The sequence below is a fragment of the Aspergillus flavus genome, chromosome 2 (genome assembly GCF_009017415.1).
Source record: "Aspergillus flavus chromosome 2, complete sequence".
NCBI classification, from domain to species: domain Eukaryota; kingdom Fungi; phylum Ascomycota; class Eurotiomycetes; order Eurotiales; family Aspergillaceae; genus Aspergillus; species Aspergillus flavus.
The window spans coordinates 4,854,370-4,879,323 of record NC_092409.1 but is presented as its reverse complement, the minus strand read 5'-3'; the positions used below and the strand labels follow the sequence as shown (position 1 = coordinate 4,879,323).

At 48.4% G+C, this 24,954-nt stretch overlaps 10 protein-coding genes across 10 annotated transcripts; 7 read left to right on the top strand and 3 right to left on the bottom strand.

Moving 5' to 3' along the window:
* Nucleotides 1-483: 483 nt before the first annotated feature.
* On the top strand, nucleotides 484-2,449 carry F9C07_2226410 (uncharacterized protein; the record flags this gene model as incomplete). The annotated part of the gene is made up of 2 exons (XM_041290162.2): nucleotides 484-1,709; nucleotides 1,762-2,449. The coding sequence occupies 2 exons, from the start codon at nucleotides 484-486 to the stop codon at nucleotides 2,447-2,449; spliced, it is 1,914 nt and encodes a 637-aa protein (XP_041143394.2).
* A 47-nt stretch (nucleotides 2,450-2,496) lies between these two features.
* Nucleotides 2,497-4,403, bottom strand: F9C07_2188 (thermoresistant gluconokinase family protein; the record flags this gene model as incomplete). Its single annotated transcript, XM_071509391.1, has 3 exons — nucleotides 2,497-2,757; nucleotides 3,673-4,110; nucleotides 4,176-4,403. 3 exons carry the CDS (start codon nucleotides 4,401-4,403, stop codon nucleotides 2,497-2,499), a joined length of 927 nt encoding a protein of 308 aa, XP_071363989.1.
* A 2,311-nt stretch (nucleotides 4,404-6,714) lies between these two features.
* Nucleotides 6,715-8,682, top strand: F9C07_2278060 (vacuolar protein sorting 26). Its single transcript, XM_071510270.1, has 5 exons — nucleotides 6,715-7,086; nucleotides 7,211-7,683; nucleotides 7,755-7,779; nucleotides 7,893-8,131; nucleotides 8,474-8,682. The coding sequence occupies exons 1-5, from the start codon at nucleotides 6,867-6,869 to the stop codon at nucleotides 8,564-8,566; spliced, it is 1,050 nt and encodes a 349-aa protein (XP_071363988.1). The 5' UTR covers nucleotides 6,715-6,866; the 3' UTR covers nucleotides 8,567-8,682.
* A 438-nt stretch (nucleotides 8,683-9,120) lies between these two features.
* On the bottom strand, nucleotides 9,121-14,510 carry F9C07_2054227 (uncharacterized protein; the record flags this gene model as incomplete). Its single annotated transcript, XM_071508564.1, has 6 exons — nucleotides 9,121-13,623; nucleotides 13,674-13,762; nucleotides 13,822-14,028; nucleotides 14,075-14,258; nucleotides 14,302-14,376; nucleotides 14,433-14,510. The coding sequence occupies 6 exons, from the start codon at nucleotides 14,508-14,510 to the stop codon at nucleotides 9,121-9,123; spliced, it is 5,136 nt and encodes a 1,711-aa protein (XP_071363987.1).
* Nucleotides 14,511-15,036: 526 nt separating this feature from the next.
* F9C07_2226406 (putative ubiquitin conjugating enzyme) lies at nucleotides 15,037-15,703 on the top strand (the record flags this gene model as incomplete). The annotated part of the gene is made up of 5 exons (XM_071509783.1): nucleotides 15,037-15,109; nucleotides 15,177-15,256; nucleotides 15,324-15,449; nucleotides 15,510-15,589; nucleotides 15,643-15,703. 5 exons carry the CDS (start codon nucleotides 15,037-15,039, stop codon nucleotides 15,701-15,703), a joined length of 420 nt encoding a protein of 139 aa, XP_071363986.1.
* Nucleotides 15,704-15,977: 274 nt separating this feature from the next.
* F9C07_1323132 (uncharacterized protein) lies at nucleotides 15,978-17,622 on the top strand. Its single transcript, XM_041290158.2, has 4 exons — nucleotides 15,978-16,088; nucleotides 16,158-16,368; nucleotides 16,435-16,595; nucleotides 16,666-17,622. Exons 2-4 carry the CDS (start codon nucleotides 16,320-16,322, stop codon nucleotides 17,302-17,304), a joined length of 849 nt encoding a protein of 282 aa, XP_041143389.1. The 5' UTR covers nucleotides 15,978-16,088; nucleotides 16,158-16,319; the 3' UTR covers nucleotides 17,305-17,622.
* Nucleotides 17,623-17,939: 317 nt separating this feature from the next.
* Nucleotides 17,940-18,700, bottom strand: F9C07_2193 (RWD domain-containing protein; the record flags this gene model as incomplete). Its single annotated transcript, XM_041290151.1, has 2 exons — nucleotides 17,940-18,574; nucleotides 18,634-18,700. The coding sequence occupies 2 exons, from the start codon at nucleotides 18,698-18,700 to the stop codon at nucleotides 17,940-17,942; spliced, it is 702 nt and encodes a 233-aa protein (XP_041143388.1).
* A 168-nt stretch (nucleotides 18,701-18,868) lies between these two features.
* F9C07_1322975 (TPR domain protein) lies at nucleotides 18,869-20,596 on the top strand. Its single transcript, XM_071507964.1, has 2 exons — nucleotides 18,869-19,699; nucleotides 19,763-20,596. The coding sequence occupies exons 1-2, from the start codon at nucleotides 19,143-19,145 to the stop codon at nucleotides 20,394-20,396; spliced, it is 1,191 nt and encodes a 396-aa protein (XP_071363985.1). The 5' UTR covers nucleotides 18,869-19,142; the 3' UTR covers nucleotides 20,397-20,596.
* A 200-nt stretch (nucleotides 20,597-20,796) lies between these two features.
* Nucleotides 20,797-22,554, top strand: F9C07_2195 (putative histone deacetylase SIR2; the record flags this gene model as incomplete). The annotated part of the gene is made up of 5 exons (XM_041290157.2): nucleotides 20,797-21,049; nucleotides 21,138-21,451; nucleotides 21,508-22,062; nucleotides 22,127-22,306; nucleotides 22,372-22,554. 5 exons carry the CDS (start codon nucleotides 20,797-20,799, stop codon nucleotides 22,552-22,554), a joined length of 1,485 nt encoding a protein of 494 aa, XP_041143387.2.
* A 588-nt stretch (nucleotides 22,555-23,142) lies between these two features.
* On the top strand, nucleotides 23,143-24,813 carry F9C07_2196 (S-adenosyl-L-methionine-dependent methyltransferase; the record flags this gene model as incomplete). Its single annotated transcript, XM_041284926.2, has 4 exons — nucleotides 23,143-23,256; nucleotides 23,432-24,321; nucleotides 24,382-24,587; nucleotides 24,653-24,813. 4 exons carry the CDS (start codon nucleotides 23,143-23,145, stop codon nucleotides 24,811-24,813), a joined length of 1,371 nt encoding a protein of 456 aa, XP_041143386.2.
* Nucleotides 24,814-24,954: the final 141 nt, after the last annotated feature.

The following is a 24,954-nucleotide window of genomic DNA, read 5'->3' as shown; positions in this document are numbered from 1 at the left end:
AACTGGTATCTAGGCTTTGTAGTACATGCTGGTACTAGTCACATATGAGCGTGCTGGGTCCCTATGGGGGGCTTGTCATGTCTCGCGGGACAGTCAGTGAATGCCTGCTGCCTGCCTGATTGTTGCCTCGTCGACCTTGCCATTTTCGCCGCGTTTAACGTCACCTACTTTCTTCCCCTCTTCCCCTCTTTCCCTCAACCACCTTCACACCCTTTGTTCCACCTTAAATCTCCTTTGCAGTTCCTCTCCACTCTTCCTTCACTTTCAGTGGCTATATATGTTGGTGCCCTAGACTGTTATTTACTGTCACCCGTTGGCCAAAATGGGAACTAGAGGCCTTGTATTCATCCGTTGCCACGGTAGATACTTCGTCTACTGGAACCAGTTTGATAGCTATCCTGAAGGCCTTGGGGAAGCCATCGTACACCAGATTCCTGAAAATGATGAAAAATATCATGGTAGGCTAAGCTAGGCATTGAACCAATGTCATTAAAGGGTATCCATGGTTCAATCGACATGCTGCTTCCCCGCGAGGCTCTGCTGCTGAGTACTTTCTCATGTATTCATAGATCGTTTAAGAAACTCCTGGATCCGTTCATCTTGGAGTGGACACCTGAGAGCTTTTCGTTCCAGGAAATAGCATTTGCGCTTCTGTCAATTGCTGCTGGTGAAGTGACCTTCGAGTCCATCTACGCTCTCGATAAAAGCTACGAAAGGGAGGGCTACTACATACTTCCAGATGGTCACTTGCTTCCATGTTTCCTATATGAGCGCCATTTTCCCGGTGCTGAGCCTGGATCAGCACCTCGAAACCGTACCTATTGGTTCAGCAATGTCCTCGTACACCTAGCTTCTAGGCTGGACGTAGTCGATGTTGAAAAGGCAGCGGTTATCGAGGTGGTAGACGCCGGACTTGACCAAGGTTTGGATGAATTCTATGCCATGGTCTTCTCAATTTTGGACGTTATCCTTGTTCATGTTCAGAAGGGGGGTGGTAGGGTGCGTGTTCAGAGGTCAGACTTGATGCCTTTGTTCTACTTCGATGAAGAGAGCTCCAATTATCTAAATGGACCTCGCACAAGGCCAGCGCAAGATACCCAGCCTCCTACGCCAGGAACCAATGCCAATCATGCATTGCAATGTAAGATACAGAAGGGGGGTGATGCTTCTCGTTTCAGCGAGACGAGCGACGGCAGTGATGACATGAAGACTGTGATTGAGGATGAACATAAAAATGTCGATATTACCTTCACATCGATGATACGTTTCCTGGATATAGCCGCCCGACTGCATTTGGCGGATGCGAAGTCACGCAAAGTCCCCAGTGAAATTCTAACTTCCGTCATGCATTTTACAGACACTCAAACATACAAAAACCTGGCCAATGTGTCTGCCAGCTGTCGGCAATTGAGTGATCGCAAGTTTCGTCTAAATGATGGCTACGATGTGGTCGGTATTGACGCCCAAAACATGGGATCCTCCCGTCGGTTCATTATTGAAGATATACAAACTGGGAAGAGGTTCTACTCCGAAGTACAGCACTTGGATTTATTTTTCTGTCGCAATACCGACAAGGGCATGCTAGATTTGTATATTGTGATTGGAGAAGAAACTACCAGGAGGAGTGTCATAAGCTTGGCAGCCTTGCAGTACCCAATGTTGTCTCCGAAAGACACGCCCTGTACCAATGAAGTCCAGATGCCCATATCGTAAGTCTTACTTCTTGCTTATCCTACCTCTGAGGGTTCCTGACAACTCCAGGGAGCGGTTCTGCTACCATTTCGGAAGAACTTTGGACTCCTCGAAGCTTTTTAAAATACCTAATTACCAGTATATCGGCTTCGTCGAGGACGCATGGGGCAGATACATTCAGAGTATGATCCAACGTGAGACTAGACACCCTGAGGTGGCACAATTTGTGCAGATAAGTGGCGCCCAGTACCGATGCCTCCTCCCGCCAGGGTACCGTAAGCTGGGCATGTACCACTGTTTCTGCAATGGCCTCCAAGCCTTTCTGCGCCACCCACAGGACGAAAGTCATGAGGAATGGATGAAGACAATCGAATATGCGGTGCACCAGCTTAGTCACTTAGAACAGTGCCCCGACTCTGTGTTTATTGTACGAGGGCGCCCTGCGATTATAGCGTTCGGTACGAGGGTGAAACTATTTTACTACATCTATCACCGTGAAAAGGCACCCGTTGTCCCACAGAATGCAAGTCCCGCCAGTATTCAGTTTGCGGCATCTTGTACCGACCTGGAGCCGAAGCATCGCCTAGTGCAGCTTATTCCTGGGAGCGAGCCGATCGACTTGCATCACAAAGATGACCGCGCAAAGCTTGAACATTGGTTCAAAGTCTTCTGCGACAAAGAGGATTTAGAAACAGAATGGGATCCGATCACTGGAGAATACATCACCATGGCTCGGGAAGTCGGGAATACTGAGTAACAGGCGGTAGCAGAGCATGATATTCAATTCTTACTAGTTAGGCAAAATCAGTAGTAATAGTAGTAGTAGTAGTAGTAGTAGTAGTAGTAGTAGTAGTAGTAGTAGTAGTAGTAGTAGTAGTAGTAGTAGTAGTAGTAGTAGTAGTAGTAGTAGTAGTAGTAGTAGTAGTAGTAGTAGTAGTAGTAGTAGTAGTAGTAGTAGTAGTAGTAGTAGTAGTAGTAGTAGTAGTAGTAGTAGTAGTAGTAGTAGTAGTAGTAGTAGTAGTAGTCGGTAACAAATTGAATTTTTCTTTCGTTTAAAATCTCTCCCTGTATGTTGGTTATGCCGATTAGCCAACCTTGATGTCTTCTTTCCGCTACTACTGGTATGGATACAGAGACCCTCGACCGACGTAAGTATACTTGCGCAGTATCTGGTTTCATGCACCAGTGCCAGAACCACCGAGCAGCACCTTTTGGGACTGGGCAATGTTAGGGCTAGCAAGGATCTTACGGGTTGGGGAGGTCTGTCGGATGGCCTCGGACCCGGTTCTTGCTCGGTTGGTATCGGCATATGGCGAGTCTGATATCACGTATCGGGGATAAGGTTGGGGTTGTAAGCCGCTTGACTATTCGGCTCCATTTGCATATTAGATCTGGCTTGCTGTGGGTCTGATTCTAGCCTGGTATTGTCATAGTACACAGTAGTTCAACGTTATGGCCCTATGGGCTGGATTAAGGATGCTTAAGATGACCTCTTATTCAGTCACTATTTAGTAACTGGCAAGATTGACATGACGTCACTGGGAAGTCCACATCCTGTGTTTACCCAACGTCATGTTCTTGCTTGATCAGCACGTATACCAAAGAGATAACGATGGAATAATGAAAATGAGCTTATCCAGAAAATATTGTAGCTCTGTCCCAAAACAAGACGACAAGGCATATGTAGATCTAACAAATACAATAGGTATAATATTTATAAACCATGACAAGAGGAAAAGCGAATCCAACAAGTAACTCCATCCATAGTTTCAACGAAACATTTTCCAACACGTAGAACCACGGCAAGATAATAAACTCCACAGACACCAGACCGGGAGGTCATCCATGCATAACCAAAGCTTCTCGAAGCATAACCAAAGTCAAGAGCAGTAGTAAAGAACGCTCACAAAGAACAGCGGGGGAAACTCAAAGAAACGGGCAAAAGAGAGAGAGAGGGAACGCAAGCTACTGATACTCAGCAAGCTTATCCCTCACCGCTTCCAGAACCTCCCGCATAACCTGCTCCTGTGGCACATGAGCATCAATGGTCAGCGCATCCCATTCGCCCTTGGGCTCCTCGAGATCCTGCAGCTGCGACTGGACCATTGTGCTCTTCATGTAATGAGCCTGGCGGGCGGCGACACGTTGCAGAAGGGCATTCTCATCCAACTTCAGGTAAACGAAGTGGATCTGCACGGATGGCGTGCCGTAAGCAGCCACACGCATGACATCACGGTACTTTTGCTTCAGGGCCGAGCAGGCAACCACCACGCCCGACGGGGGGTGGAAGTTGTTTGCTTCCGAGGGCGAGAGGGCCTTGATGGCTGCATTGCGGAGCGAGATGAGCCAGTCCCAGCGGTCTGCGTCTGTGAGAGGGATGCCGCTGCCCATCTTTTCTTTGTTCTTTTGCGAGTGGAACTATGTAGCCGTTAGTTTGTGGGATCTAGTCAACTATGCGAATCTCCAGGCTGTCTTCGGCTTACATCATCTCCTTCAAGGAATGGGACGTTCAGCGCGGCCTGCAGGCCTCGTCCAACCGTACTCTTTCCACAACCGGCAGGACCTGTTACGACCCAGATGTGTTGGACTTGCTCCGGCTTGGGTTGGACGGACCACATCGGGGCGGGCGAGTGACTCAGGGATGATTGGGCGCGAGTGGCAGCGGCATTCTTGCCGATAGCCGGCTGGGGCCTTTCTCCGGCAGAGAGCATTGTGAGTTCGAACGGAGGAGATTGGTTTTTGCAAGACGGAGGGAGTGTATGACGTTGTGCAATGGGCGCAATTCGTGGGATAGGTGTGAACGGTTCGACCAATGAGTTGTTTTGCGGATGTATACGTAAGGTGAGCGGATGGATAGATAGATGCTATAGTGAAAGGGCGGTTGGGAAGGCGAGGGGACTGGAAACCGCGAAGAAGTATGGGAGTACTTTTGAACTAGCAAGTGAAGAAGAAGGAAAAAGGAGAATCACAGAGCAAAGAAAAGTAGGGAATGAAAGGGCATAAATCTCCTTCAAACGTAAGTATCAAATTTGGGTCGGTGGGTCAGAGGCCGGGGACGGTATTTTCATTTTATATTGGGAACGTTGGTATTGGGTCATACATCTACGGGGGCAAGGAGAGATTTCATAAAACCAGTTATTATGGGATAAAAAACACCTAGGCAGTAATGCGCAGTAATAACAATATTAATTCTAAGAAAAACCCCTCGAGTGGGGGAAAAATATTCAGCAGGGACGAAGCAACCAAACCCCCATAATTTGAAACTGGAAGAGAGTCCGGCGGTCTGGTCATTAGCGGGAGATCCGATATAGTGTCAACGATTAGTACCTTATTTACCCACTTTCCATACACGTCCATACATATCCGTATCAGTCGGTATCTTTCCGGATAAAGGCCACTACAATTCTCCTGACGTGAAGACCAGGGTCTAGAATGCTAACTCAAAGAATATCTACCGACTACTTCCCTGCTTGATTTTGAATTTCAACAAAGAGGAATACGAACCTCCAACTCAACTGCCAGTCGTACTCGGGAATGGCGGTAATTCTCCACGAGGTTCAAAAGCCGCCGGTCTTGAGAGAATGATGTCATGTACTACACACCCAGCCCCGGGGTTTCGGAAGGCAATACCATACGGTCGTATGTATCGGTGTAATGTTACAATACGAGGCCAATGGATGGGGGTTGGTTCCCCCACGCTATACCATCTTGAGTATGGGGTCACCTTCCGTTGTCTTCGATGATGTTTCCAGGGGATGGAAAAGAAAAAATAAAAATAAAAATAAAAAGAACATTGTCAAGCCCGAACCCTACTTGGGAAATATGGGTACAATAAATCAAGGGGAAATGGACCTAAAGATACTCTGAACGGTCAGGACAAGCTCAGTGTCAATCAAGCTTCTGCCACTGACTGCCCTATTCTCTACCCTTTTTTCTTTTAACTTTCCACCCAGGAAACATGGGGTACCAACTCGGAGGTACCAGACTGCGGCGAAATTAACGGATAGGTACTTTTGTATCAGGTCGATAGATCAATTCGACACGGGAAGAGAGGACAAACATCCCTGGAAGTTTCTCCGCTTCTTTTTCCCATCTTCATAACAGTACTACAGTCGTGTGACACGAACAGGCTTAGAGTCTTAGACCGCCATTTTGCAGATGGTCGATTGTCAAAGGCTAAAGCATCCCCAGAACGTGACAATTATGCAGCAGATTTACAGGGCAGATTCCGGGGAAGCCTGTAGACACTGGACATGTAATGCAGGTCAAATCTTCGCAGACGTAGGTCGTATTCCGACAGTGCAACCTTATTTGTTGTTCATCTTCATGTACGCCGGAAATCTGTTTCCAGCGGCTGCACCTCCCGTCCCGCCAATGATCATCCGAGCGTTTCCAATGTGTATGTGCCCAACAGTGCTGCTTCACATAACCCGCGTCAGAAGGGCCAAAGCCAGCCTGGATGAGAGAAAGACAGGGCACGGATGCCAGATTTAATGCGCCTGACCCCTCTTTCTCAAAGGCATAGAGTTATAGCAAGTAGTACAGAGTATGGATGTACAATCGTCGTGGCTCCTGTCGATGAATCTGTTGTTGACCGGATCATTTTCGTTTCGCTTGGGGCTGACCGTCAGATGATACTGGAGATTTTATACTGCATATCTGAACTAGTGCTCCCCGCTCGAATTAGATTTTCCTCCAGTGATTTATCAATCTTATCATAATGTCTATCTTAAATGGGGGAGGGCAGAAACCATCATTGGTACAGTTCTACATGAACGGTGTGACCGCCGCCATGGCATCGGGCAGCAGAACTACGGTTCGGGAGGAGCTTTGACCACGAACGATGGGGTATTACAAAGATTCATGCGTCGTATTCCAAATGAGCAATGATATCATGAGGCATCGTGGATAGGGTATTGGTGGTGAGGTAGGGCTTCTTCTGGCCCTTTTCAGTAGATAAGCATACAGTTGGGGAAGGCGGTGAATTACATAAGCCGTCATTATGCCAAGTCACGCCCGAGCCGTTGGAAAGCGGCGGTCCGCGACAATGGCCATACTTGGAATATCCAATTCTAACTGGTGACCGTAACGACTGCACGAATTCCAATCTAGCTTAGTCGTCCTGTCAATCCTGCAGTGGTCATTGAGCCGTCTATCTGACCCCTTGACCCACGATGACCTCTCTCTTCTTCTCCACCCCTGTCGACATTGACGTCGTCCTCGAAGATAGCGATGAACGTCAGACCGTGGATGTCAAGCTCGACAAGGGCCGTCGCGAGAGAGTCCCACTGTATATGGATGGAGAATCGGTGAAGGGTGCCGTCACTGTGAGACCCAAGGATGGAAAGCGATTAGAGCATACGGGCATTAAGGTGCAATTCATTGGCACGATTGGTATGGAATACTGGTTTCGTCATCAACGTCCTGCGCATCCCCACGCATCATGGTCCCTGTGCCTCTTGAGTATCCAGTCGACCATGCTACGCTCAGCATACGCTAACGCGAACCTTCTTCCCAGAGATGTTCTATGATCGCGGTAACCATTACGAGTTCCTCTCCTTAGTGCAAGAGCTCGCAGCACCTGGAGAGCTGCAACACCCTCAAACCTTCCCGTTCAACTTCAAGAACATCGAAAAGCAATACGAGTCCTACAATGGTATCAATGTGAAGCTGCGATACTTTGTCCGTGTGACGGTCTCGAGGCGGATGGCCGACGTAATCCGGGAGAAAGATTTATGGGTGTACTCCTATCGCATGCCCCCGGAGACCAACAGTCCTATCAAGATGGATGTTGGTATTGAGGATTGCCTGCACATCGAGTTCGAATATTCCAAGTCCAAATATCATCTCAAGGATGTTATTGTGGGGCGCATCTACTTCCTTCTGGTGCGATTAAAGATCAAGCATATGGAGCTCTCTATTATTCGACGTGAAACGACCGGATCGCCCCCGAACCAATACAATGAAAGTGAGACTTTGGTGCGGTTTGAGGTAAGCTTGCGACAGTTTTCTACAAACCTCGAATTACACGACAGGACATTTACTGATTGGCTTTGCGATAGATCATGGATGGTTCTCCCTCCAGAGGTGAGTTATTAGAGTTTGCCCCGTAATTTGAGTTATCTGATAGCTTCTTGTGCCTTTGGCCAGAAAGCCTACGGAGGACCGCGTGTCACAGCACTTGTACTAATTAAGACCAGGCGAGACTATCCCCATTCGTTTATTCCTCGGAGGGTTTGACTTGACTCCAACCTTCCGAGACGTTAACAAGAAATACTCAACTCGTTATTATCTGAGTCTGGTGCTTATTGACGAAGGTATGTTTGCGCGTATCCGTATTGTTTATATTTCCATGCATTTCACCTTTAATCCTTTCAATACACGAATTCGTTTTTCACCTCACATGCCGATCAATCTTCTTCTTCGACGTCTTGGGTGGGTGGGTACGCGGGGCCTGAAAACCTCAGGCTACCACTTTCTCTCTACCCAACATCCCACGGCATCCCACTCTCTGGGTCAATAACCGGTCGGTTATTGACCAGTCGTCGGGCCATTCAAGAGCGGCTAATCGGGCCGGGAACTCGCCAAAGAGGTCGGCTGCGTTGAGGGGGTTCTCTCCCGACGCTCCCCCCGGTTGGCTGCCCCCACACTAATCCACGTCTGGAAATTTCCTCGCGTGGTCGGCCCCACCCCCAGTTTCCACCAATTTTGCAGAAAGAAACGCCGGATTACCGAATTTTTTTCTAGTCCAGTATACTGACCCTACGTGCTTCCCGAATAGATGCCCGTCGGTACTTCAAACAGTCCGAGATCGTCCTATACCGTCAGGCTCCTGAGATTGCTACCACGCCGCAGATCGCCCAGCAGCAATTGATCCAACAGCAGCAACTCCAGAACCAGCATCAGCAACAACTGCCGCCGGGCTCGGCCACCGCAGGCCCTGGACGGGAGCCGCTACCTAACCAGACAGTCGCTCCTCCTGTGGCATAGTGTTCTGAAACTAATCTGGTTATGCTGTGTCGTTTCCAGATATGACACCGTGTCCATGACTGCCGAATTGTCTTGTGTTCTCCATATACCCAGTCTAATGCTGTACTCTGGCCCTGTTCACCTATCTGCCCATCTTGACCTATCGTTCAATTCCTATTTCCACGTCGCATTACTCGCGTAAGGGATGTCGCTTCCTTGATTTCAACTAGCCCAAGTTCTTGAGCGAAAAAGCTGGGCTTCGATGCAACGATGTAACGTATGATGCAAAAGAACAAAGCCTTCACTTATAAACTAGACATGACTAATGCTGCTTCTCATGTTTACAACGTAATGGAAGTGGATGTAGGGAACTGCAAAATAAGACAAGACAAAATAAGACCAAAGTCTATAATTCTGAGTAACTCCTGCGGTTCGTAGGCCGAGTCTATATGCTAATCATTAAAAGCCTCCAACCTCATGTAACACTTTCCCAAGAGCCTGGAGAACTTCTCCATCGTCTCTTTCTCTCCCCGCTACCTGTACAGCCCGCACGACAAGCGGGTATATCCACTCGAGATGCTTTTTATAGTTCTGCTCGCTAGAAGAAGTTGATTCCTTAACCAGCACAGCTGTACTCATGCCCATTGGTGGGGAAGGAATGGCTGAAGGTTCGCTTCGCAGACACACCATCCCCTTGAGGAGGTGCAGGAGTACCTTTCGCGCGGGTGTAGGCTGGGGCATGAGCCCGCGCAGGGGTTGGTCTGCAATATAGCCCTTCAGGGATACGGCACAGCGAAGGATTAGATACGGCGTGATGGAACGAGCGAGTGCAATGCGTGATGAAGCGTGTTTTGAATCTTCTTTCGAAGGAGCCGATGCCAGTTCAAACAATGTGTCGGTTACGGTGTACGCCATTTTAGTTCGGGATGTCGGTGGGGGGTCAAACGTCCTTCCGGGACGGATGTCGTATAGCCCTTTAAGAGGATCATCTTCCAGGCCTTTCCCCGGGAGATCAAATCGTTGGGGCAAGTAGATGAAGGAAGAGCCCAATAATGCACGTGCGAAATCCTGTCGGATGGCGTCTGGGATGGTAGATGCCCCCAGAGCTGGGATGATGAGGGTTTTCAGTCGGCTGAAGGAAGCAATATCGAAGGATTCGTCTGCAAATATGGTTTCCCTGGGAATAGGAACGGTTCGGTAACCCCTGGCTGAGACTAAGCCATTTACGATGTCCACAACACATTTCCAGAAGCGAGAGATCTCTGGCTGATTTGACTTTCCGTACTGTTCCTCGACATAAGGAATGGCTACTTGGAGGGTGTTTAGGGATGTGGTTGTCGACTTTTGCCACAACATCGGCTCGCGGTCCTTTCCAGGCCATTCATATCTTTGCAGAATTGGATTGGCGAGATGCTCAAGAACAGCTGCCAGAGAGCCATTGCCAAATATATCCCTCTTGATACCAAATTCGGTGATATACCAGTTCAAGAGGTCTACTATGCTTTTGGAGAAGGCAACGTACGTTGGTTTCCTCGGATCGCTCCCTGGTGACCATTTCGTCAACGCAGAGTCGGCGAAGTCTGCAAGACATGCCATGATTTCTGCCTGAGAATCTTCCTTATCTGAACAGATGGTTCTCATGCAATCAACAATCGATGACTGCAGGTCAGATGGTCGATCAATATCCGGAGAATATCGTGGCGAGATGGAGTTCCAAGCAAGATACCGCATATTGTAGAGGACCTTGCCAACATCATCGCTTGTCAAGTCATCTTTGTATAAGCGATACACCTCCTTAAAGGCCTGTAGATAGGCGATTGCGGCGGCTTGGTTCGAACGATCCAGGTCCAGAAGATCTTCCCTATCCGCAGGGTGGCCGCTCAGCCATAGCGCCCAGGTAGTTTGTAATGACGATTTGCTAAACATATCTGGAGCCTGCACACGAACGAGTACACTGGACAAACTTAGGTACACCGCCTCACTGAGCTCTAGTATCTGCAAGGCGGTTAGCTTCTTTAAGTAGGCTAAGAGCCGTTCCCAGGACCGGTCGAATTCCTCGTCCCGAATGATTGTTTCGAAAAAGTTCGTGATGAGGTCGGACAGTCCTTTGATAGTAACAACAGACGTTTCCACCCATGACTTGAGTTCGTCGGAATCATTCTTAGTGCCTTGGCCCCGTACTTCTTCCAATCCCAGTTCAATCGCTTCCGTCATCCGAAATAACACGCGATTGAGACATAGACGCCATGCTTTAGGAGATAGCTGTTGGCCATAAGCATCGAAAATCCTCAAAAGAGTGTGAACTGCACAGTTTCGAATCTCAGCCCGATTATCAGTTGCGAGATCTACGATTCTCAACAGAAGTAACAGCCACAGCGCATTCCTAGAGATGGAGGAGTCATCGCCGTTAGCCAGTTCCACGAGTGCCTCTTCACTTACGGAGGCATCGACTCGAGACTCAATGGAAAAGTTTTCGATTTGTCCCTGAAGAAAATCAGAAACATTCCAGAACGACGAGGTTGTGGTCAGTGATATATTGAAGTCTTGTTGCTGTAGAGCAAATTTTGAAAATGATTCCACAAGATCCAAGCGACAAGGCTGCGGAAGTAGTGCAATGAAGTCAGAGGCGATTAGCTGCAGGGACTTATAAGCAACTCGGATAAGGCGATGCGAATCCGCAACTAGAGTGGTTCTGCGGCTTTTGCCAGCAGCCCCAATCTCCCCTTTTTCTTCCACTGGACAATATCCAAACACGCTAGAAATAAGGTCAAATACGACGGCCCAGCCGCCAGCGAAGGTTTCCGCATATTGTTCTAAGATATTTTTCAAGGTCTCCAGGCTTTGTTCGTGGATCTCAGTAACAGGCGCAGACGGTGATCCAAGTGGGCAAGCACTTTTGTCATAGAGAATTTGAATTTGATCCCTCAACGTTCCGAGGTTCCTCATCTGCCGAGAGTTACGCGCTTGGTCATCGTCGCTGCCCATCTGTCTCATAGTTTGGAATACGAGAGTATTCAGTACATTGTTGGCTCGTAACCGGAGGTTTTGGCTAATCGATGCATCCGCCGCGGTCGACATAAGTCTTTGCGTCAGGATTTGCCAAGCTTCGTGATCGCTCTCAACTAGTGATGACAAGCGTTCTAAGTTTGCCCTTGATAGCTCACCCGCTTTGTCCAAGACAAACTTTAGTTCTTCATCTTGGGTCTTAGATTTACCCACGACTAGCGAAACACGGCGGGTACTTCTGCGCACGAAACCGGGTCGGGACTGTGACGGGACATTACCAGTTGTCTTCCCAGATGCTTCTCCGGATTGAGGCACCTCCGTTGCTTCAGAAAGATCTAAGAGTGCAATTAAGAGCTCCCGGAACGAATCACTCGGGTAATCACTCGTGCTCTCAAGCATCTTAGCAGAGGCTGTTTGAACAGCGATGATCTCACCCCCGAGGCTAACCTTCGAACCATCAAGCGCGCTTGGAGCTTCAGCTCCGGTTGAGTATGCATTTGTCAAGAGGCCCGTATCCTGCAGCGTACCGAGGATTATAGACCAGGCCGGCTGGTCCAAAGTAGGCCCCAGAGCGATCCCCAAGTTCAGTAGCGCACGCAAACATAACAGATTCCTCGTGCTGATAGATACCGATGGGGCATCTGGCGGTGCCTCAGATACTGGAGATGCAAGGGGCATCTCTCTGCTTTTCCTTTTATCCTCTGCTGTATGGCTATGGTGGGGAGCAGATGCGACTACCGCTGGGACCATGCCGCTTGCATCAACTGGCATAGCTGCCTTTCCAAGAGTTGTCAGGAAAGCATCCCTAGGGGTAGATAATCTAAGGAGGCCAGCAACATGTGCCAGTTTCTGAAATGATCGAACCAGGTTGTGATAGAAATCGTCATCTAATGAAGCATACAAGAAGGTGGAGCATGCCGCAAGGACAGCAGGCCAGCAATTCTCAATTATTCCGGCACAGGTCTTGATTGCCGGAAATTGAGAATGAGATTCCAAGTCCAAAGGGTTAAGCGGCACAGGGGATTTCTTAGTATTCAGCCTGTGGGCACTTTTTGACGAGTTCGTCCTTTGAAGGTCATGAGAGGGTCTAGGAGAATCCGTACTTTGGTCTGGGTTTCCAATCCGACTTCTCCGTTTTTGTTTCAGATCGGGCACAGTCAGGGGAAGGATGAACTTGGCAAGACCTTCAGCAAACGAAGAAATGCAATTGAGCACGAGACTATAAATATAAGTGTCTGGGGGCGGTGGAGGATCAGTCTTGTCAAGTAGGTCCATGTAAGGCGTGCGAACTATACTCCACTGACTACTGATACCCGGGACATTTGTGTCAGCAGACGAGACTGACGTTCCAATCACGCCAGCGACACCACCCGCTTCAAGAGTGATCTGTTCTTCAGTAATAGATCTCGAGTGTGCGGCCTTCGAAGGCACAGTTGACCGACTGCTGACGCCAATCAACGACGGCTTCTCAGATGCCAAACGAACGAGAGCAGCCATGTGTTCTTTGAGGATATTCTTCCTCCGCTCGTCACCATCGTACAGCGAGTAGATTATTCGGACTAAACCAGGCTCGGCATACAGTCCACGAAAGACTTCCATGCAAAGGACGCGCTTCCATGGCAGATTCCCGTCAGGTTCAAGAAGATGTGTCAATAAGCCAAGAGCCATTTCACATTCCGCGGGAAGAAGAGACATATGACGCTTAAGCAGGACGAGAAGAATCCGAGCAACTCGAATCGTCTGAGCGAAAGAGTGCCTTTCGGATAAATATCTCACAGTCATTGGCATAAGCCTGGTTCGCAGCACATGCGCAAGCTCGGCATGGCCAACAAAGAGACGGCCACTGTTGACCAGAACACTTTCGATAAGTTCTAGAGTGAATGTTGGAGATAGTGACTTGATTCGTAGAAATTGCAGCTGCTCGCCATCCGCAAGTCGACAAAGATCGTCCAGGACCTTGAACACATATTAGTAGGGTGAAATGCGGCATCGGGCAAGGTGCTCACCCGTAAGGCGTCGTGCGCAAAGTATCCAACATCTACAGTGTTTCCATCAATTTTGACGGTTACCTTCGGCCTGGACTCCTGGGGAGTTTCTAGAAACCGTGTCAGCGGCTAAGTATAGAAGGCCTGCATCTAGAATTTGAGAACTGACTGTCTTCGATGAGGACTCGCTCAAATGTCGATACTATCAACTGTTGCAAGGTAGCAGCTGCTGTACTGGACAGTGCAAGGGTCTTGCTTGCTTGTAGAGTGGCACAGATCTCTAATGTAGTTACAAGAAGCTCCCCGCCTAAGTCCTTTGAGTAGTGCTGTAGCAGAGAAGGTAGAGATTGTAGGATTTTGAGTTGTATATCCAGACCTGGGTATGATAAGTATTAGATCGGCGCAAGGGGACTAACACCTACTTAAATTTGTAGTTTCCTTTAATCCACTAAGGACATCTTTCAACCTCTCAGATGGTAACGCTCGGGATGCCACCAGCCTTTGCAGACAAACAACTCCAATGCCCGCGAGCTTTGCATGGCGCGTATGGCAAGCTAAGATAAACGGATCGACAAATTTAGGTTTGCGTACCAGATCTCTTAGGCTCTCAGTAAATCCGCCGATAATTGACAGAGATAGAATGTAATACCGACTCACCGGCAGCAATTTGAGACTCCGAAGTCGAGGGCAAAGCCTTCAGCTCGTTGAGAGACTCTTCGGCCGCCTATCTTTCAGTCAGCTAGAGCCTAGGATATCCCTTCTAATCGGCAGTTAGCTCACATGTCGGAGGTCAGAATTCTTTCTCTTGGACTCTTGAATAAGGTTCAAGAGTTCCGTCTGTAGAAGCTGGGAGGACATTTCCAACTAGTTGTTGGGTCAGATCATGGCAACCGTCGTTTGAAGTTGCCTGGGGCTCAGAGTTAAGTAGAAAACAGATATGGTTTCATGAAGATGTTGACTGATATTTGGTTTAAAACCACAAGAACTACAAGAATAGCTCGGCACCACGTGAGCAATAGCGCCGTGCGCGTTCCCAGGAATGGCAAGCGGACCACCGGTGCTTTAATTGACACTAGATCGCAATGTGTATGCCTTTCAACAACAATCAACCATAGCATCAGGCGTGGCATCTCCGGGAAAGCCAAGACGCTAGCGGAGATAGGCTCCACACGTGACGCACTCAATCCGTTATCGTCACGTGAGGGGACTATTCAGGCCGATAACGCAGGGCGGGCAAACCGGTATTGTTGCTTTGAAGGTGGGATTTGAGCCCCTCCTCCACTTCGGTCAAATAATTCCATTTCCAAACCCCATCCCTTATATTCCGCCAAAGCTATCTGTGCAATCTCCCTTCCTTATAACTCACAAATTTGGTTATACAACAATGTCAGCTAAAATTCCCAGAAACTTTAGGCTCCTTGAGGAGCTCGAGAAGGGCGAGAAAGGCCAAGGAGCAGGTAAGCGTGACATCCCACCTACTGTTACATGCGCATCCCGCTGATGTACATTGCGTTCACAAATCAGAGGCTTGCTCCTATGGTCTTGCAGATGGAGAAGATATGATGATGAGCAACTGGAACGGAACTATTCTCGGCCCTCCTCATGTTCGTCTTCCACTGGTACAGCCAATGTCGTACAATATGGCAACATCACTAATGCAGCGACATCCAGAGTGTCCATGAAAACAGGATATACAGTGTCAACATCCATTGCGGTCCCGATTACCCAGACAATCCTCCTGAGATCCAATTCATCTCAAAGGTCAACCTTCCTTGTGTAGACCCACGAACTGGCAAGGTGCGGCTTCCATTATATACTTGATCATTCTGATAGCCGTTGACATTGATCCGTACTTAGGTCGACCCTACGAAGCTTCCGTGCTTGGCTCAATGGAAGCGCGACTATACTATGGAGACCATCTTGCTTGAATTGAGAAGGTATGAAAAATCCCATTTATCCCAACAGATGAAACCAAGGCTTAGCATCTCAGATATATGGCTCTTCCGCAACACAAGAAGCTTCCTCAGCCTCCGGAAGGCTCGAACTTCTGAGTTGATGATCTTGCAGGATACATGATCGGAGTATTGTGGTTAGTTTTGCGTCAGGTCTCGTCATCTCATCCTTTCTCTTCTTTCATCATTAGAGCGTGTACAGTCTATGCATAACGGCAGGCATGGCGTGATCTCCTTCCGAGTCTTCAGTTCATTATTATTTAGAAATATCTCGAAATATCTATATGCCTCTAAGTGGTGGACTTACTACCTCGATAGGCCTAGGTGGGTTAAACCCTCGAGTCTTGTTTTGAGGGGAAGCAAAACTTCACGACTGCCCCCAATACGGTAGCAATTGAACTAGGAGTGATTTGAATGCTAGATTTAGCTGATTGTCACTTGTGCGTGATTCAACAGGCAGATTTAAGAGAATTTCAAGACAAATGCAAGTGATTCGTGCAGGGCTTGATGTCCTAATGAAAAGAGGATTCTTTAGCTTATGTACAATTGGCAGAACGATTGACCACAATTATAAGAGTTACCTGTTCGGTCTCTCTTCGCATACTGGCCATGGTCGAGTGCGTGATTTTCCTATAGCACGTGACATCACTTGATAGGCTTAATCGTCACATGTCCCCCTAGTAATCCTCTTAGAACGGATGTTCTATCTCGAATAATGCATAAAAACGTAGTTCCCAGAAAGTCTGGGGTGCATAGATTTGCCTGTAAGTTCACAAACCATGCCACTAAAACTGTACCATGTCAGAATTAACACAAATCTCGTTCCCCAGGTTTAGCACTTTATCGGGCACTTCTCCGACAATGCGCAAAATTACCGAACACTGCGCCGGAGCTTAGCACCTGCAAGCCACTCATACAACAAAAGTTTCAGAGATACAAGAAGCTTCAGAGCCCGTCGCAAACAGTAAATGCTTTAAAAGCTGGATATGAGGTATATACACGTTGCCGGATCTTCTCAGCAAGGAACCACCTCCGTGGCTAATTCTATCCTACCCTAAAAGGCTCTCGACCTACTCCATTCTGCCTCCCAAGGAAACCAACGCAACACAAATCGCATTGTGGAGCTCATATCAGACATCCGGTCGATAAAACAGAAAGAATCGGCGTTGCAGAGAAAGCTCTCTAAGAAGGAGCCGAAGCCGTTATCTCGGAAGCAGCAAAGGACAAAAGAGTCCCGGCATTTACAAGACCAAACCGCCCGACGACATCCGGATGCCACTTCTATCCTTTCCCGTCCTCGACCTGTCGTGAGCGGCAAGCGTCGGGTGCCCGTTCTTGTGAACGCGCGGGGAGTGCCCTTCCTGCGCATCAAAAAACCCCAACCCAAGAATCTAAGCGGCGTGATACGGTCAAAACTTGAAAACCGATGGAGTCGAATTGAACGCCGGGATAGGTTGGACCGTGAATTACTGTTTGCCAATGACGAGGATAATTGGGACGCTTTGACGACTGGGCCTGAGTCCGACACATGGGCTAAAGGGGTCAAAGACGCATTAGGGACGCTTAACCAGCAACTCCATGACTCCGACAAGAAAAACATGGAGCTTGCAGAGGCCATGTGGAAAGTCGTTCTTGCCGAGCGCAAGTTGGCAGCCGAGGAAGAAAAACAGAGGTCGACTGAAAAGCCAGGTGACACTTGATTTCCTGTCTATGTCCTGATGCGGTAAGATACTATACGATGTGCCACCCAGGCTGTTCTGCTCCGCATCGATTGCGGAACAGAGAACGACAGAAGAAAGCGAGTCCAGACCGTCTTTTAGTTATTGCATGGTGAACAGCAGCAGTTGCATCATCCATGTTGTACAAGTCATACATGAGTTGGGATACACGCGGACGTCCTCCACCACTTTCTGACTCTCTTCAGGGGTAGAATATCCCCAGAAACGAGCCACATGCCTACTAAGCGCAATTCATTGCAAACTAAGATGGGTGTCGTCCACCACTCGTCCGTCTAGTTTGCATTTTCTCTGCACATGGGGCTGTGACATTTAGAATCAAGTGACATGCGTTTAGCTAACTTTCATAATACTTTGAAATATGAATAAATCATACTTGCATCCGAGTTGCCAAACAAGGTTCTTTTCAATATCGTTTCTCATTTCTAGGGTAGATTTACAAAACCGTGGGCGGGATTGAATAAGTTAAAGATATAGGATCGTCGTCTGTTTATGGACGCACGCCAGCTGCTATAGGCAGGGTAGTGGTATTTACAGAACTTCATAGATTATAAGATTGAAGGACTCATAGCAGGGAAAGTCATCAAGATAGCGATACGCTATGCAGCAATCTTCATCTTCTCAACAGCAGGCAAAGCATCTTCGCCTTCCTCATCAAGGTCTGCCTTGCCAGCCAAACCTCGCTCCCATAGCTGTCTCCCAGTCATCTTCTTCTCTTCCTTAGCCGGAGTCTTCTTATTGGCTTTCTTATCCTCTGCTTCTTTCTCTTCTCGTTGCCTCTTCTCCTCTTCCTCCATCTCCGCCTTGAACTTCTCTAGCCACTCTATGAATGTCTCTCTGGTCACGGCTGTACCCTGGAACTTTCGATTCTCCTCTTCTTCAGCCTTAGCGGCTTCCATCTCTTTCTGCGCATGGACAGCATTAACCCGCTCGGACATTAATTGCTCGGCATTCTCCTTGAGGGCACTGACGAGAGTGAAAACCATGGCCATCCCCAGGTTCTCCTCAATAGTAGGCTGTAAAGATTCGAGAAGTCGGTCCCGATCTTCCTGGACATCTAGCCGAGGGTGTTTGGGAGCGTTTGGAGGAGCGGATATTTCGAGCTCCGGGGCAACATCGGGGTAATCTGCAGGATACGTGACCTGCAAGAGCAACACGGGCTGTTCAGCTTCTTCGACGTCATCATCCGGCGCGTCGAGGGCGATTGATATCCTGTATGATGTATCCGATAGATCTAGAAATGTCAACAACATATGACCCTCCGGTGCGCATAAATGAGGGCCTTAATCTCACCTGTGATTTCCTCTGGGAAAATGGAATCGAGCACCTCGCGCTCTTCAATCTGATCTTCACGGCCCATACTGCTTTAATTCTGCCGCGGACGGAGTTGGAGGGGTACTAGTAGTGGGTGTGTTCCAAGGCGAGAACGACCAAATTGCTGCACCCACAAAAGGATGGCTACTTCGAGTATATAGCACTGTAGATCTAAGATGCGACAAGACAGCAGAGCATTCCTTCGCTGCGTGAATTAAAGCTGGCTGGCGTAGGATTCGGTCATGACCCCATGTATAATATTGCAGTCCCACATGCAAACCAGACAAACAGATAAGAAAATGCCCAAAATTATTTGATCCGAAAAGGGAATTTCAATGCTCCGCTTTCTTGACCTTCCAAAGCTTCCAAGTATATATTACCTTCTTAAAGAAATTTACTGTCATAGATATTCTTCTTCCTTGTTGGTCCATTTACTTGGGCTGTTAGAGTACGTTGAAAATCTTTCTTATATAATCTAAACGGCGATCATGGGTAAACCCAGACCTCACAAAAAGAAAGCATCCAAATCCAAGTCGAAGTCCGTTCTCAGCGCTGGCGGCTCGGTCTCGAAACAGAAAATGAACGAAGATCCTTCAAAGCTGCTCGAACAAGCGACAACGCTCCTCCAGACAGGTCAGCCAGATGTAGCGCTTCCGGTCGCCCAACGGGCGCTCGACCTTACGCCGGCCAATTCCCCCGCCCAGCTTTCGGCGTTGAACATAGTCGCGGAGATTTACGTTGAGCTGGGAGAGATTGATGTTGCGAGACAGCATTTTATGCGCGCGGTTGAGCTGGATCCGACTGGCGCAATTCCTGAAAGCCAGGGAGGTGGCGCTGAAAAGTTCTTATGGCTTGCTCAATTGAGTGAGCTCGGAGGAAAGGACAGTGTTCAATGGTTTGAGAAGGGTGTTTCTTGTCTCAGGCAAGTTATTCAACAGCTTGAACAAAACCCGGGCCCTGCGGAAGCTATTGAGTTGGAGGAGAAGAAACGGAAGATGGCAAATGCCCTATGTGCCGTTGCTGAGATCTACATGACCGATCTTTCGTGAGTTATTCTTATATGTTCTCGGTTTGCCTGTGGAGATTCCTTTAATCTAACAGTGACTAGGTGGGAAGAAGATGCTGAAGCCCGCTGCGAAACTCTCATTACAGAGGCTCTTTTGGTCAACTCAAATGCACCGGAAGTGCTACAAACTCTCGCCTCTATCCGAATCTCACAGCTGCGAACTGATGATGCTCGGGCGGCACTCACAAAAAGTTTGGAGCTATGGAAAGACCTACCACCCGAGGACCCGATAGTCCCAGACTTCGCTACGAGAATCAGTTTGGCTCGTCTGTTAATGGAGGTCACCATGGAGCTCGAGGCACTTGAAGTCCTAGAACGTTTGATCTTAGAAGATGATCAGAGTGTAGAGGCATGGTATCTAGGTGGATGGTGTCTCTATCTTCTTGCAGAGAAGAAGGAAGCACCCAAGGACGAAGAGCTGGACAGTGAAACTCCCGAGGCAAAACGCCATGCTTCACTGGTCGCTAGTCGTGAATGGCTGAAGCAGAGCTTGACCCTTTACGAATCGATTCAATACGAAGATGTGAGGCTCAAGGAACATGCGGATGAATTGGTAGAGACAATGAACAAAGAATTGGGAGAGGATATGGAGGATGACATGGAAGGTGAGGAGGGAGACGAGGGCTGGGAGGACGAAATTGAGTCGGACGGCGATCAGGAGATGGCCGATTCATGAAAAAATTGCATGATCTTATGAGAATCCTGTCATGATACCAACCTATAGAAAAAAGTCACTACTGTTTACGATATACTAAGAATGGGGCTTTAGTGCAAGGTGCAAGGGGGGTGTGGTGGAATGACTGGCGGACCGTCATTGTTTTCCTCCGCCGTAAGCGCACATCGCTCGTAATGCCATGCGATACTTATTGGCCCATGAATCGATCCTCCTTTGTCACTTGATACTAACGACTTATCGCCCCAGAGCCGGTGTCGGATAAATCCGCTCCGACCGCTTTCCCCGGAGATTCGCAGAGCCAAATTTATCCCGGCAGATCGAACATTCACGTGGCGAAAAATTCAATGTGAGTGAGGCGTTGTTATAGAGGTTGCTGGAAGTGTCCTATCTCCCATACAGGATGGACCTCGTACCAGCGCCCGGCGGGGAGAGCTCTTCGTTGAAGAATCCGGTGGTCGAAGTGGAAGCCGTCGATATGACCTCCGCGGAAGTGGAAGGGACCGTTGCGACAGAGAATCCTGTCTCTGCGCAAGGCAATATATCTCCGTCGGAAGAGGACTCAGATAGCGGTGAATCTGGAGACGAATGGGAAACACAATCTCTCTATGGAGACGCTATCCAAGTCCTTCGTGACGACCAACTTCGGGAAGGGGGTAAGCGTCTCATACTTGGCGCAATGCGCCTGGGCCTCTCCATGGTCTGAATTTCATATCTTCGTTCGCTGACCTTTTCTGCTTTTAGTAGTACCTGATGCTTGTACATTGGACGAGGCCATTGCATTCCGAAAGCGCTTACATGAAGTTGGTAAGGCCGCGTTCGTTGAGGAAACTATTGCTCAGGACAAAGTGACGGCGAAGAAACTATGCACTGCTTTTGGGATCATGCCCCCGGCTTTCCTCGAGGGCGCGCCGGACGAGGCTTACCATCCTTTGCTGGCGATTGCGATATCGCAAGAGTTCTCTCGCCGTCAGAAGCTTCCACAGTATAACACGATCGATGATGCGGTCAAGTTACTTCAGGAGTCTAAGAATATCATTGTTTTGACGGGCGCTGGTGTGAGTATCGGCTTTAAATCATTTGTGATGTACCTATGCACTAACGGCATCCTCAGATCTCAACGAGTCTCGGTATTCCCGATTTTCGGTCCAAGGACACTGGACTCTACTCGCAATTGGCGCATTTGGGTTTAAGCGATCCGCAGGAAGTCTTCGACATTCAGATCTTCCGCGAGGACCCGGGCATCTTCTACTCGATTGCGAAGGATATTCTTCCTACTGAGAAGAAATACTCACCGACTCATGGGTTCATTCGACTCCTGCAGGATAAAGGAAAGCTCTTGACCAACTACACCCAGAACATCGATAATATCGAGGCGAATGCAGGCATTCTTCCCGAGAAGATCGTGCAGTGTCATGGTTCGTTTGCAACGGCCACGTGTGTTAAGTGCCAGTATAAGGTGTCAGGCGATGCGCTCTTCGAGGACATCAAGAAGGGGAACGTTCCTGAATGCACTTCCTGCCAGAAGGATATTGAGGAAGACGCTTTGAGGCCACAGGGGCAAAAGCGCAAACGAAGCACTAATGGCACACACAAGAGCCGGAAATCCGATGGGGACGAGAGCTCTGAAGAGGAAGACTACGAACTCCCTACCCCCGGGGTGATGAAGGTCCGTGCATTTGAAGCCTTTCATTCCCATCTACAATTTATCCGCTAACTGACATTTATTTCAGCCTGACATCACCTTCTTTGGCGAAGATCTTCCCGATGAGTTCGGACAGCGCCTGATTCGCCATGACCGTGACAAAGTAGATCTGGTCATTGTCATTGGTACTTCGTTGAAAGTCGCCCCTGTAGCAGAAGTGCCGGGCGTGCTGCCCCGTCATGTGCCTCAGATCTATATCTCCCGGACTGTAGGTTATTCCCTGCGTGTCAACCATCTGCATACCCCAGTTCAAGTGCTGACCACCCATCTTAGCCTGTGTCACATACAGGCTTTGATATTGATCTCTTAGGCGATTGTGATGTGGTAGTATCTGAGCTCTGTCGACGGGCTGGATGGGACTTCAAGCATGAGATGATTCCCCCCGATGAGAAGGTCGAAATCACTCTTGCTGAAGGATACGAGTCACGACATGTGTTTAAGGTTGTCGGCGCATAGCGACGGTGTTCGGTCATAGGATCTCTGGTTCCTGTCTATTGAGGGACGGCGTACTGTACGGTTCTTCTCATGATGATGAAGTTGTTGCTGTGGGTTCTTGTTTGGAGGGTTTTGTACGTAAGGATGGACTTTTCTTTTGTTCGTTTAGACATGTTGTTGCGCTTTTCTTGAATGCTTTTCTTTTAGAGATTGAGTAGCTACGGCTTCTGCGTTTAATTGACTTGAGCATGAACACTACGAAGAATATCCTTCCAAGTCCGTGTCGGCGGTGAAAAATAATCGTCACCGTAATTAGTAATTAGAGTAATAAAGAAGTCCTAAAATGTAGGTTGAAGAATATGAAGAGTCCTTGTGGGTTCCCGTGGCCTGCAACATCAGTAACATAAATCTGAGCGGCCAGAAAAATGAAAAGAGAAAAAAATCCATCGCATTTACCCCGTACCACACAGCCATTGACGCCTTCAACCCACCAGCAAATAGTCGACGTTATATTTCTCACACGAAGAAATACCCTAGGAACAAGAGCTATTCTAAAACCGTCAATTAAGACTCAACAGGTCCGACCCAGTGTGGTGGCCTTCAGTCACTATGGAATATGTGATCCGCTTCGCGCAGGTCCACGAAACCTTTCGACGACCGGAAATCGAGTCTCTGGCCGCTTTGGCCGGGATTGATCTGGAAATACTATATTATGACCAGTTTGTATGTTTCTCTAATTATACTATATGATTCTTGTTCACCCTTGATACATCTTTTACGCCGTAATGCCAAAATACAAGCACTGAGGGGCAACAAAATGTCCCGCAGATTTTCTCCCCACCTCACTGACCATATACTATCCCAACGCTATATAAAATTGAACTAACACGCGCATTAGTCACCATACTGCGTAATAAGAGTACCAACCGAAGCAGATGCGCGCACTCTGATCGCACGCAGTATCTTAGCCAAAGACATCTTCGAACTCTGGGGCCAAGGCACCAACTATGAGGAAGTGCACGCCGACGTCCGCAGGCGGACACAGCACCGCTGGGATGAGTTCAAGAATGTCTCTTTTCGCTTCACTATTGATTCATTCTGCGGGAAGCGCAAGATAGAGGCCAAGCGAGCTATCATTCAGTCGTTCTCGTATGTGGGATTTGACGGCCCAATCCGAATGAAGAATCCAGATGAGGACTTCTGGGTCCTGGAAGATTTCGTTTCGGACGTTGAGGTCGCCACAAGAACGCCAGGTAATACACATGCCTATAGCGAGGCCCTGGAGCCTAGGAAGATCTATCTCGGTCGCTGGATTGCTAACAGTAGTCGCAATATCGTCTCCAAATACGACTTGAAGAAGCGTCGGTATATCAGTACGACGTCTATGGATGCTGAGCTGAGTCTGGTCACGGCGAATATGGCTCACGCAGCTCCTGGGAGATTGTTCTATGATCCTTTCGTAGGAACAGGAAGTTTCTGTGTTGCGGCGGCGCATTTTGGAGCCTTGACCTGTGGGTCGGATATTGATCCCCGGAGTTTCAAGGGTAGGGAGAAGAATGACAAGGAGCCTATGGGGTTGTTTACCAACTTTCAACAATATGGCATCGAGAGCAAGTTCATGGATGCGTTCTCTTCGGACTTGACGAATACACCGCTGTTGAACCGCCAGTTCTTGGATGGTATTGTCTGTGACCCTCCCTATGGTGTTCGTGAAGGCCTTAGGGTTTTGGGAACTCGAGATGGTAGTGGTCGAGAAGAGGTTATTATCGATGGTGTCCCAGCACATTAGTACGTTCTTGCTTTGAATGCCCACTTTTGGTCCAAAATTAGCTGATATGAGAACTCCAGTCGACCTGGTTACATTCCTCCCAAGAAACCTTACGGCTTCGAAGCAATGCAGAATGATATCCTCGCTTTCGCATCCAGAACTCTCGTCACCGATGGTCGCCTATGCATGTGGATGCCCACCTCCATCGACGAGGATGTGGAGTTGCTAATTCCCATGCACCCACACTTGGAAGTTGTCAGCGTTTCTGTGCAGCCGTTCAATCAATGTTAGTAGAGCATCTCCCATTGGAAAACTGATATCATCGGTATCTCTTATTAACTGTTAATCTAGGGTCCCGCCGATTGATCACTTACCGAAGACTACCAGAAGGGCAGGTCTCAGACATCTCCAAGGCACGACAGAAGGGTGATTCGGAGGGAATCAGCGCCGATGACCTGAACGCGTTCAGGAGAAAGGTATGCCATCAATATACTCTATCATATGCCCCATAGAATCATGAAGATCATAACTAACGAGAAGGCCTTCAGTACTTTACAAAAAACCCCAACAAAAAATCCGAAAAAGGAAGCCCTGCACCACAACAAAGCTGATATGAGACGAAAAAAAAGGAAAAGCAGCATATACCTAGAGAA